Source organism: Malus domestica, chromosome 09, assembly GCF_042453785.1.
Source record: "Malus domestica chromosome 09, GDT2T_hap1".
NCBI lineage: Eukaryota > Viridiplantae > Streptophyta > Magnoliopsida > Rosales > Rosaceae > Malus > Malus domestica.
In genome coordinates, this window is record NC_091669.1 from 15,265,705 (window position 1) to 15,278,559 (window position 12,855).

A 12,855-nucleotide genomic window follows, 5' to 3' on the forward strand; every position below is an offset into this window, starting at 1 on the left:
TTCTTGAGGGTTGCAGTACTTGGACACGAACGCAAATGCAACACGATTCACAAAATGATGAATAGTAATAGGTCGGGTTGGTGTCATGTCACTCGTAACTAGATTGTGAGCGGGGGAGAGTTTGACTTTGGAACATGAAGAAAACTTATCCCATCCAATCCTCTATATCAATCAACTGCGTTTGTAACCTGTTTGGTAAAAGTGAAATTTACTTGCATTGGTGTTGCAAAATTAACCGCCAAATTCCAAACCACCCTACACGCATCACCCACATATCCGAGTGTAAGAAACCAAACGACAACTACCACAATGTCGTCGGACAGCAATGCCATCATCTCCCTACTCTCGCAACTCGTCCTCTCCTGGGACGGCGCCGTTTTGGGCGTCGCCCTCGCTTGCGCCGCCATGCGCTCCGTCCTCAACTTCACCGCCTCCTCCTCAGCTCTAAGAAATCTCCGTCAGGCGCCAGCCGTCAAAGTCTCCGATCTCCGCTCAATCCTCCCCCTTGATCACTCGGACAAGCTCGTCGTTGTACGCGGCACCGTCGAAGCGAAGTCCCTCGTCGACGGCACGTGGACGGCCTTCAAGTCCGGCGTACTCGTCTCCAAAGATAGAAATGACAGAGCCGTCATCCTTCAGAGTACTAAGACGGTGCGTCTTTCTTTCTTGGCTCAGAAAATTCAATTTCCGTGATTTCTTGTGGTGTGTTTGGATGAAAATTTGAATTCCAAATTTGTTCTCCCAGTATATAATTCACAAGTGGAAGGGTTTTATTGGATTCTTTAATTTGAGATCGATAGTATGGAGGTATTGGAGACACTGGAAAGACTCGGAAGAACACGAATCGAATTTGGTTAGAAAGGTACTCGATTGCCTTAATTTTTCAGTATTTCTGTGAATTTTGACGATGATCAAGCTTATTTTGCGTTAAACTATGAAAAGAAATGGTAATTTTGTTTTACATTTATGTAGGTTCCTTTCGTTCTTGTTGATGGTGATCAATGGCCGATTCGGGATATGGTGGTTGTGAATGTGGATGGATCAAGCCATCCCATACCTCTTACGATAGCTTATCATCATTTACAACCTGTAAATCCTTCACCATTTTCATTCTTGAAGGCACTTTTCGGCACTAACTACCCTGTGAGTTTTGCAAGCTTTCGCTCTCATTGTGCTATTTGCTTTGGCGTTCTTTATCTTATCGTTTTTCTTTCCGAATTTGAAGATTGGTGTCCTCACTGTTGACAAGATTCTTCCGGTGGGAAAGGAGATTAGTGCTGTGGGTCTTTGCAGTTTGAAAAATGGAGTCTCGGAAATCAAGTTCTGCAACGATCTTCCCTATTTTCTGTAAGTGGGTTTGTTCTCCATCATGTTCTCTTCAGTATTGTGGTCGGGTATGAAGAAATCATTATTTTTAATCTGCCAAACACTTTCTGGTGTTGTGTCTAGGACTCTCCTTTTTCGGGGTTATCTGTCTTGGATTTGTTAAATGGTTGATTGCTTCAATGCTGCTACCCTTCCATTTTAATGGTTGTCAAACTGTATGGTTTACTAGCAATCAATCCTAGTGTTTTCATCTTTGAAATATCTAACGCCACGCTAGCAATCCTCCTAGCACTACAAAGCTTGGTCTTAATGCTCCTATTACTGCTTTGCAATATATACGGTCAGGATCAGGGACACTTTTTACACAAAGTACGACACAGCTAGTGAGAAGTTTTTAATTTTGTTCACACTGAGAAGAGAGAAATTTTCTTTTATAATGTACCCGTGCAGTAGTACTGTCACCCTTTATAGTAGCCAGTGCTGGATTTAAGTTCAATCCTTCTCTTTTCTTTTCCTTTTCTTTCCGTGATTGATAATATGTGGCAGTAGGAAGGTCATTTTACGCTTGAGAGCCCTAAAGATTTTTTTTTCTGTTTTTAATTTTCTGTCAGAAGCGTATTTATACTGTATATTATCTGATATTGTATCACTTGCAGCTCTGAGATGTCTAAGGATGAGATGGTTGGAGATCTTGCATCAAGCACAAGAATGCTGTTCTGGACCGCATTTGTTCTTGGTTCAATGTCAATTGGAGTCCTTAGCTATGCAGTTGTGAGGTAAAACTTTTCCCTGAGATGTTAAGTTCTTTTACCCTATTCTGCTTGCAAATCTTGATAGTTGTTAAATGTCTCTAGGCTGGTATAACGGGCAGCCTTGTATAGTGCTCTGAATTACCATGATGTGTAATATCCTATTGATCCTTCATCGGGTTGTTAACAGTTTCTTTTAACATTTCTCTCGCATGTCTTGCATGGATAAAGCTGTGCCTCCTTTGAAGGGTTTTTTTATCACAAGCAATATTCTACGCTATTCTAAACTAAGGGGAGGGGGGAAGGCCCTAACCACTAGGAATTTGATAATTTATTTTCTCCACCGGGCCTGGACAATGAAAATGGTTTTTAACTCAACTTTCATCGCCAAGGAGCGGTGGAGAAAAGTCATTAAATTCCTAAATTTCCACTCTCTTGTTTCAGGAATTGGAATAAATGGAAAGTGTGGAGGCAACAAAGGCAGTTACAGCAATCAAGCCAGGCTGCTGACAGCGACGCTGAAGCTCAAATTGAAGAAGAGGATGTTCCAGAGGGACAGTTGTGTGTCATATGTCTAATGAGGAGAAGACGATCAGCATTCATTCCTTGTGGGCATCGAGTCTGTTGCCACCCCTGTAGCATATCAATCGAACGGGACATAGCACCAAAGTGTCCTGTTTGTCGGCAGGAGATCCGCACTTCACTGCGTGTATATGATTCTTAACATGGTATCCTAGTATTAGGAGAAACGATGTGTGGGAATTTTGCTTCTGGGGTTAAGTGGTAAGAGTTGGAAGGATTATAGTTTAGGTATGTTTTGGTGTATGTAAAAGTTGAAGTAGATTCATCTTGTACGTAATTGTGAAGCTTTGTGCTACACGAATGTTTTAATTGGTACTGACTACTCTGAGTAAGAAGCTTTAACCATTGGAAGTGTATTAGATAGATGACCCTCTAAGGGGTGTAAGTTTTTACCAAATTACCGTATCAACCAAATTACGACTTAGAATCGTACATAATTGTGTCCAAAATTATTATACCATAACCTATGTTATATAATTTATTTATTATATTTGTACAATTATATGTATTGTAATTACTATTAGTTAAATTGTACAGAAAAATAAACTTATAAAGATGGACGATGAATATTGATATCATGACACCTTTAGGGCTACTACAAAGTATGGGGGCTAAAGGCATATAAATTGACAAAATATGGGTGTTACTGGGATAGCAACAATGTGATTTAAATTCGTTTTTGGTGAAGGAATCGAATTTAAGATTTCTTATTTATAAGTGAAGAGGATTACTATGAAACCGTAGTATCAAGTGGTATCGTAAATATATTATTCTGTCAAAATTTCCTAATTAATTAGGACTTCACAATGTCCTTAAATGAGCATAAATTAAAGTTGAACCGCCTCAAATGCGCACCAAAATGGTGAATCGCTAAATCACCCATGTCTCCGATTAAATCTACTAAAAGACCACCACTTCCCGAAAACTCCCACCGTCTCTCCTCCAGCCCGCCACTCCACCAGTCGCGGCGCCAAACCACCACCTTCCCTTCTCACACCGTTTCCCCTCTGATACATGTAGAACCCAAACGACAATCATCGCAATGTCGTTGCACGAGCGAGCCGTAATCAACCTAGTCTCCCAACTCGCCCTCTCCTGCGACGGCGCCGTTTTGGGCGTAGTCCTAGCGTGCGCTGCCGTGCGTACCGTCATCAAGTTCGCCTACACTTCCTCAGCCCTGCGCAAGCTCCGTAACGCTCCCTACGTCAAAGTCTCCGACCTCCGCGCAATCCTCGCCCCCGACGAATCTCAGCCCTCAGATGCAAAGCTCGTCGTCTTACGCGGCACCGTCGACGGCAAGTCGAATAGCCCCAAATCCGGCGTATTCGTCTCTCGGGGAACAAAGAACAGTGCCGTCGTCGTTCAGAGAACTCAAACGGTGATTTTTTATTTCTGTCGTTGCTCAGTAAATTTAATCTTCGTTTTTGTTTGGAGGAAACTGAACTGGAAATTTCAATTTTTGTAAAGTGTGTTTATAAGGATCGGAAGAACTTCATCGGATTTCCGTTTGATTTGAGAAGTTTAATTTTGAAGCCTTGGAGAGAGCAAGAGTCGAAGGATTTAAGAACGGTACTGGAACTGGTTAATTATTTTCAATATTTTCTGTGAATTTCTATGGTTATTTTAAATTTATTTGAATGCATAAAATTTAGAAATTAAAGGGTAAATTTTGATTTATATTGGTGTAGGTTCCTTTTGTTCTTGTTGAAGGTAGTCGAAGGAGGGTTTCGGAATTTGTTGTTGTGAATGTAGATGAATCAAGACATCCCTTACCTCTTACTACAGTTTATCTTAATTTTCATCCTGTTAATGCTTCTCCCTACAAATATAAACTCGTTGATGCACTCTTCCGGCATGAATACCCGGTGAGTTTTGCTAGTTTTGCCTCCCATTGTGTGCTTCTTAGGATCTCAGTTATTTGCTCCAGTGCTCCTTAGCTTCTCCTTTTTATGATGTCGTTTTTCGTTTCTGGTTTGGAAGATTGGTTTTCTCGATGAAGAGAAGATTCTTCCATTGGGAAAGGAAATTAGCGCTGTCGGTCTCTGCAGTTTAAAAAATGGAGTGCCGGATATCAAGTCGTGCAAAGATCTTCCCTATTTTCTGTAAGTGAGCTTGTTCTTGAACATGGTCTCTTTAATCTCTATATTTCAGTATTGCCGTCGGATATGAAAAGTTTATTAATTACTCTGGAAAATGCCTTCTCTATCCTGTTAATGGTTGTCAAATAGTCTGGTATATTAGCTAGGACATCAGTAACTTGTAGTTTATTCTATCATAATATACCTGTGCAGCAGTGCTCTCATCCATTGGATTTATTTTGTGGCTAAAACCTTGAACTCGGATTTAAGTTTCAGTTCGGTCATCCAGGGGACAAATATTCTGTTGTCAAATAATATATATTGCTTTACCTTCTTTCTTTTTGTGTTGAAGATTCCAATTCTCTGCTGTTCTTTTTTGTTATACCTCACTGTTTGATAGTATGTTGCTGTAAGAACGTGAGTTTATTTATTGCTCGACTTCCCTGAATGATATTGTGTCTTTTACAGCTCTGAGATGTCTAAGGATGAGATGGTTGTGGAACTTACTTCACGCACAAGAGTGCTATTCTGGAGTGGGATTGTTCTTGTTTCAATGTCAATTGGAATCCTTGGCTATGCTGTTTCGAGGTGCACATTTCTTTCCAAATGTGACATTCTTTCACTCCATTCTACTTGCGAGTTCTTGTTCAATATCGATAGGGCTATTTGATGTTTCTAGGCCGATGTAAAGGACAACTTTTTACAGTCCACGGACATGAGTTGTAGATCTCATACTCACCCACTATAATTTAAGAGATGAAATTGAAATGGTTAAACACTGATGATCACATTGATCGGAAATGTGAGTTTCGTTAAACTGATTTACATGTATTATTTCAGGAATTGGGATAAATTGAAAGCGTGGAAGCAAGGAAGGCAGTCACAGCAATCAATCCCTGCTGCTGACGGCAATACTGAAACTCAAATTGAAGAAGAGGAGGAAGTAGGAGAGGTTCCAGATGGACAGTTGTGTGTCATATGTCTGATGAGGAGAAGGCGATCGGCATTCATTCCTTGCGGGCATCGTGTTTGCTGCCACCCGTGTAGCATATCAATCCAACGGAATGTAACACCATGCTGTCCCGTTTGCCGGCAGGATATCCGCGCTTCAGTGCGAATATATGATTCTTAACGTCGGTGTTCTAGTATTAGGAGAAACTATGTGAGGGACTGTTCGTCTCGGGTTAAAGTGCTAGAGACTAGAGCTCAAAGTAGTGTGGTTTAGGCATGTTTTGTGTATTTAACAAAGATACTAATTTATGTATTTTGTAGTTTTGAAAAGGAAAATTACACTAATTTCTGAAAATTGCTAGTTTGTTTTTTTTCTGCTGGATTGAAGACTCTAACCATTGAAATTAAGGAAAACTAATGAAAAAGGTCTGAAAACTTTGAGTTTTAATGATAAGGACAAAATAAAGGGTAAAGTGAATAGTACCAAGATTGCCTTTTTAGTGTAAAAATATGGTTTTTCGTTAAAGTGAACAGTACCAGATACTTTTCGTTAAAGTTCCCTTGAAATTATGGCAGTCCCACATCCATTGAATTCTGAAAGTCTGGAGAAATGAAGAGAGAGAATAATCCTATTGGGTCTTGAATTATGTTTTGGGCTTAAATTAAGTTAAACATTTTAATCGGGCTATAAATGCACATAAATTGGGTTTCATAATTAAATATCCAACATAAATAAATAAATATTTATTTAATTTGGTCCGGTTTGATTTCTGAACTAAGAAAACTGAAACCGAACGAGCCATTTTAGTTCGGTTCGGTTTTTGACATTTGGGTTGATTTCGGTTTTCGATTTTTTTTAAGGGAACTTTAACGAAAAGCATCTGGTACTGTTCACTTTAACGAAAAATCACATTTTTACTCAATCCTGGTACTATTCATTTTACCCTTTATTTTGTCCTTATCATTAAAACTCAAAGTTTTCAAGCCATTTTCATTAGTTTTCTTTTTTTTAACCCTTATATGTTATATTCAACTAAGTTTTTTTTGTTACATTGAATTTTTTTTTATAAAAATTGACATTTTTGAAACTAGAGATTAAAATATAGTTATCAATGATAAATACATGGATCAGTGTCACTCATAACTCAATTTTGACACATTAAACACGCTCAGCTAATGTGATATACATTTTTACGGGTTAGAACAATAGAATAATTATACTAAATTAATTTTATCTCAACTAAGGATATGTATAGGTGATATGCTGGAGTTTGAAAATTAAAGCAAAAATTAAACCGTCTCAGAGCATTTCCAAAAGAGATGTCAAAATGTTTAAATCAGCAGTAACGATAATAAAAGATAGCAATAACGTTTTCCAACCGAAAAACCAAATCTGATGTAACATGACATGAAAATATATCTCTCCTCCTTGTTGCCAAATTTGATAGCACCTTCAAAAGAAATTTGATTAATTTTTAAATGCTTTTTATTATTTTTTTTATTGATTTAAAGCATTGCTTTTTTGTTTCTTCCCATCACCAATGCAATATTTAATACTTTAATACTTTTTAATTCATTTTCTTTTATTCTCCTCCATCCCGCCACTCCACCAGTCGCGGCGCCAAACGACCACCTTCTCTTCTCACACCGCTTCCCCCTAATACATGTAGAACCCAAACGACAATGCAATGTCGTTGCACGAGCGAGCCGTAATAAACCTATTCTCCCAACTCGCCCTCTCCTACAACGGCGCCGCTTTGGGGGTAGTCCTAGCGTGCGCCGCCTCGCGTACCGTCATCAAGTTCGCCTACACCTCCTCAGCGCTGCTCAAGCTCCGTAACGCTCCCTACGTCAAAGTCTCCGGACACCGCGCAATCCTCGCCCCTGACGAATCTCAGCCCTCCGATGCAAAGCTCGTCGTCTTACGCGGCACCGTCGAAGCCAAGTCCGCCGTCGTCGGCAAGTGGAATAGCCTCAAATCCGGCGTATTCGTCTCCCGGGGAAACAAAGAACAGTGCCGTCGTCGTTCAAAGAACCAAACCGCGCGTTTTGGTTTCTTTCGTTTCTCAGTAAACTGAATCGGAAATTACAATTTTTGTAAAGTGTGTTTATTAGAGGCACGTATGGTAAGCTTTGTTGGGAATCCCACATCGCTCACGCAAGGGTTCTTTGTGCTGTTTATAAAGCTTGTTGGAGAACCTACTAATGACACCACTGGACGAGGCGATTGGGTCATATTTCTGTAAAAAGAATTAGACCCAGGAAAGTCCCCGGGCCCCTATCTGCAGAGATGCAGGCCTGGAAACAGGTACCCTCCGTAGGCTTGGAGTCTTATCGCCCCGTGCGATGGGCTGAGACACGTGTGGAGCCTTTTAGGCTTCAAGCCCGGACTAATCTTGGCCGACTTAACAGTTATTCGCTTGGTCCATTGGACTAACTGAACGGGGCTTACGTTTCAGTGGTGTCATTTTTTTTATATTATTTTTCGATTGAAAATGATAAAATACACATTTTTACTTATTCAACATAATAGTGAGAAAGAAAAGATTTGTGTGAGAAATTAAGAGCATATTTGGTACTTTACTTGAATCCAAATTTTTAAACTCAAAAGTAATTTTCAAGTTTTAGGCCTTAAAAACTTATTTGGTAGGACTATTTTCAAAAACTGAATTCAAGACTAACTAAAAAATATAGTCTATTCTCTAAAAACATAAAAAGTCAGTTTTTAGAGATTTTAAATTTAAACTCATTCATTTCTTTCTCCCTTCTCCCCTCTCACTCCAAATCTATCTCTCTTTTATTCTCTCTCTCCTTTTTTTCTTCCTATTTCGTCTCTCCTCAAATCCGTTCTCTTCATTCTTTCGGTTATTTCTCACACATCTTCCTCTCTATCTCGTCCGATCTTCTCTTCTTTCTCTTTCCTTTAATCATCTTTTACTTTCTTTCCTTCTCTTTCCTCTCTCTATCTTTCATGCGACCCCCTCTTTTTAGATCTCTTTGTCTAGTTTAAGTCATAAGATTTAAAATTTTTACATCGCAAACCAATCAAGTTTTTTAATCTTAAAGAAAATTGTTTTCAAAAAATGTTCTTAAGAAATGTTTTGAGAAATGATAAAAAATTTCAAATAGGAAACCAAACAAGCTCTAAAATATGTGGAAATCACTTATTGATTAGTTTGGATGTGTTTTTAAAATGACTGAAAACGTTTTTGGTGAAAATGTTATCTCTAAAAAGCATATAACTGGTGCTTCTTACAGAAAACGCTTCAAGTGTTTTTAAAACCTAAAAATATTTTCTCTAAAAAGTTTTCAATCGTTTTAAAAGCACATCCAAATAAGCTTATGTTTTATATTTTGCAATTGTTCCCGTAATGTACAATCCGATTTTCAATCGATTGAATAGCAGGCTTGTAGTTGAATCGAGATTGGCGATTAGTACAAGATTGAAAATCTCTCTTTCTCGCAGCTCGTGCTTTATGGCGAACAAATGAGAAGGATCAAATATGATTATCATCTTAATCATGACTTTTCACCCTTGCACATGACATACATACATAGGTAAAGCTAGAGAAAATTAAACTGGAAACTTTGAGGTGGACCGAAATTGGGTATATTATTGCGCGGATTTGAAAACTATTTCGTTTTTAGTTTGTTTGGTAAAGATAAAGGAAAAATATGTGGAAGAAATTAACAATGAAAAAAGATAAAGGGATGGATGAGAAAGAAATGAAGGAGATTAAACGAATTTGGAAGAAAATAGCTTCAAATTAGTTTTCGATTTCATTTTGTGTTTCACTCAACTCATTTCATCCACGTTCATTTCATATTTCTTCCACCATCCTCGTATACTACTTGAACCCAAAATAAGAATGAAAAAGTTCAGAATTTGTGGACCACTCCACAGATGGAGAAGTTAAAGGAGAAGGAGAAATCAAGTAGATATAAAGCTAGAACACTAAACTGCAAACCCAATCTTAAATTTGAAAAATAATAAATACACTCGTATCTAATTATGTCGGTTGTTTTCGTTTAATTAAATACGATAATCAGGAATAAAAACCGTAAAGTTCAAAATAAAAATAAAAATATAACCACCTAGTTTAATTGTTGCCTTCTCTCTCATGAGGCTTCCACAATGAACAAAAAGAAACAGGCTGCCCCTTCCACCACAACCCTACACACCCATCCTTCTCATCCACTTTCATCTCCCAATTACTATCATACTTCCTCAGCAAGGCTCTTCCTCCATCAATGGCATCCTCCCCAAACACCTCCCCCACAAACCCTACCCTTCTCATCCTCTCACCCCACTTCTCCTTCCCCTCATTCATCTCCCCCCGGTTCGTCAGTGCCTTCGCTGCCTCCCCTTCCATCACCCTCCTCTCCTCGCTCTCCCGCCCTTTGAACGCCGCGCTGGTCGAGTCCAAGAACCTCCACAAGTACTCCACCTGCCTCGAAAACCCCGTCGCAAAATCCCCGCAGTTGTTGCAGCTGCACTCCATGTTGTTCTCGCTTAGGATCACCCCCTTTGGCTCCATGCTCCTCAGGGACTTCAAGAACTCGGTTCTCTCATCCGGGGCGTTGTGGTTCAGTTGGTGTAGCCTGAATTGCACGCAAACGATCAGTGTTTCGTCATTGGAGGCATCGATCAGTTGAGCATTCAGAGTTTTCAATGGCTGATCGTCGAGGCGCTTAATTTGCAAATTGATGTTCATGTACTTGGCGAAACTGAGGAGTCTATTGGAGAAATTTTCACCGGGAGGACCTACTGCAAATGGGGTCCCTCTGTTTTGGTTGTTTTCAGCGCCGGCAATAACTGTGATCTTGACCAATGGCGGAGGGCCGCCTGGCCGGTGAGTCAGGGCCTCGAGCAGAGTAGGCCATTGCATACCATGAGACACACCGACATCGACAATGTGAAGGGTTCGAGTTCGATCAAATTCTTCCGCAATAAGTTGGAGAATTGAAGAGTTCGCAATGTTATTTGGAAATGCAAACCATGGACTCACCTCATAGAATTTCATCAGAGATTTTTGGAAAAATCTTGGTTCTGTGGAAGTGAAAGTAACCGGCGCCGCTGAGGCAGAGCCGTTAGGGGCAGAGGAGGAGGAGGAGGAGGACAGGTGCTGATTCAGCGCATGGAGCCCGTGAGCTGCCAAGCGGTGGTTGGCGTCGCCGGTGACTGAGGCAAGCTCGTGGAGAACGAAGAGGAGGTGCTGGACACGTGTCGAATTCCCACCTGTGATGGCTGAGGCACAAGGGTTTAGCAACTGCTCTGCCCACCTCCCTTCCTTGCTATTACCGTTATTACAGTTATTCCCCGTACCCTTGGCTGTCCCTTTTTTGTTCCCATTTGATTTCTTAACTGGCACCACTACTACCTCTTCACCTGATTGGTTCCCCGGGACGGCAGGATTGATCGGACGGCCGTGGTGGTTCTTCCGATCAATGTGTTGCTGTTCCGGGGACGCCTTTCGCTTCTTAGATGAATCGGTAGGTGACGGATGATTCAAATTGGCTGGATTTGGGGGCCCTGTGGTGGTTGTTGGGATTGAAATGCCAGTTGGGTTGTTGAGACAAGTAGGATTGGTGGTGGGATGAACAAGATCATGGCTCTCATCCCACCATTGAAGTCCTCCATCGATGTCATTTGAATGGTAAGGATCATCCCAGAAAGATGGGAAGAAAGTGACTGAATCTTCAAGCCAATCCAAGATATGATCTGAGGTGGAGTTTGGCTCTGGTTGTTCAGTGGTCATTGTGCTTGAGAATTTCAGAAAGGGAAGAGGAAGTGAAGATGATGAAGAGAGAAAAGGGGTTTCTTAAGGTAGGTGACAAATTTTTTTTTTTTTTTTGTTTTTGTCAAAAGGTGACAAAGTTTGATCATTGACCAAAATGGATGGAGGTATTTTATGGGATACCCTCCAAGTTCTGAATGATTTTCAAAGTGATTCACAAAGTTTCAATTTTTCCGTATTGCACCATAATGTTTTGAAGTAATATCAATTTATGCTTTTGATGTAATTGATTATTTGATATTTCATTAAATTGATGTTATGGTGAGAGTGGAATCACGAGTATGAGCTGATGTGACTCACATTTGCACCACATTGATAGAAGAAAAAAAAAACCTAAAAATCCTAAAAAACTCGACATAGAGCTGCGTCTTCTCTTAAATCGATGCTTTGTTTTTCAAAATGACAATCAATCGGATCAAATCGTGCAAGGTATGTCACATCTCATATTCGGACTCCACATATGGCGCCTTGTCAATTTAATGAAGGGTTAGATGTTCAAATAGACGAAATATTTGAATTAATACAATTTCAAAACTTCAGGGTGCAATGCAAGAAATTTAAACTTGATGACACATTTAAAAAAAAAAAAATTATAGGATCAAACGTTAAATGTGTTAAATGTTAAATTAATGGATTAAGGCAATGGGGCTGCATGAATGAGACAAGGGAAGGCATATTGTAATGTGGGGTGTGCTGTTAATTTGGACGATGTGATGTTTCATTAGGGATAATCAACTCTAATTAAGTAATTAACCCTTGTGTGTCTTGAAAGGTTAACTTATTCCTTGGCATGTCATGCCAATTGAGATCCACTAATTACGATTAGATATAGAGATGAAGCTGCTGTGAAAATGTGATTAGCGTTGAATTTAAATAGTCTGCAGACGGCAGATACTGGTTCAAAAGAATTAAAAATTGTAAACACTTCGTTTGCTACTGGTTTGTGTTTTTGGAAAGACTCTTAAACATGTTTGGTTTTGAAGGTGGACCTTTTCTATTTCATTTGTCAATATTTATGTTCTTCTCTTTGCCCCCTAATGTTTTAATTAAATCTAATGGTGATGTTGTGTGGTATTTCTTCTTGACACAAGAGGACCAATTAGCTAGAGAGTTTGAGTGGCTGTGCCTCCCTTTTTTGCCTACTCAAATTCAATCCTCTCTCTTGGCAGTTACCACCTCTTTTTCTGAGAAAATGTAAAATAAGGACGGAATGTGACAACTTTAAATAAAGAATGTAAGAAAGGGAACCGGATTATCTAGCCCCCCAGTTGATATGATTCTTGTTTTTAGAGTTTGATTACTAAGTTCTTTCTTCTTCATTGTATCCCTGCATCACCGTCGTCGGGCTATCTCATCGTTGGTGGCCATCTT

At 39.7% G+C, this 12,855-nt stretch overlaps 3 protein-coding genes across 3 annotated transcripts; 2 read left to right on the forward strand and 1 right to left on the reverse strand.

Moving 5' to 3' along the window:
- The first annotated feature begins 71 nt into the window (after positions 1–71).
- LOC103453614 (E3 ubiquitin-protein ligase SPL2-like) lies at positions 72–3,002 on the forward strand. Its single transcript, XM_008393172.4, has 6 exons — positions 72–651; positions 746–862; positions 973–1,143; positions 1,226–1,347; positions 1,983–2,102; positions 2,520–3,002. Exons 1-6 carry the CDS (start codon positions 310–312, stop codon positions 2,797–2,799), a joined length of 1,152 nt encoding a protein of 383 aa, XP_008391394.1. The 5' UTR covers positions 72–309; the 3' UTR covers positions 2,800–3,002.
- A 489-nt stretch (positions 3,003–3,491) lies between these two features.
- On the forward strand, positions 3,492–6,041 carry LOC103453617 (E3 ubiquitin-protein ligase SPL2-like). The gene is made up of 6 exons (XM_029108279.2): positions 3,492–4,035; positions 4,125–4,226; positions 4,346–4,522; positions 4,638–4,759; positions 5,204–5,323; positions 5,576–6,041. The coding sequence occupies exons 1-6, from the start codon at positions 3,700–3,702 to the stop codon at positions 5,865–5,867; spliced, it is 1,149 nt and encodes a 382-aa protein (XP_028964112.1). The 5' UTR covers positions 3,492–3,699; the 3' UTR covers positions 5,868–6,041.
- Positions 6,042–9,696: 3,655 nt separating this feature from the next.
- On the reverse strand, positions 9,697–11,447 carry SCL29 (nodulation-signaling pathway 1 protein). Its single transcript, NM_001300874.1, has one exon. The coding sequence runs from the start codon at positions 11,443–11,445 to the stop codon at positions 9,787–9,789; it is 1,659 nt and encodes a 552-aa protein (NP_001287803.1). The 5' UTR covers positions 11,446–11,447; the 3' UTR covers positions 9,697–9,786.
- Positions 11,448–12,855: the final 1,408 nt, after the last annotated feature.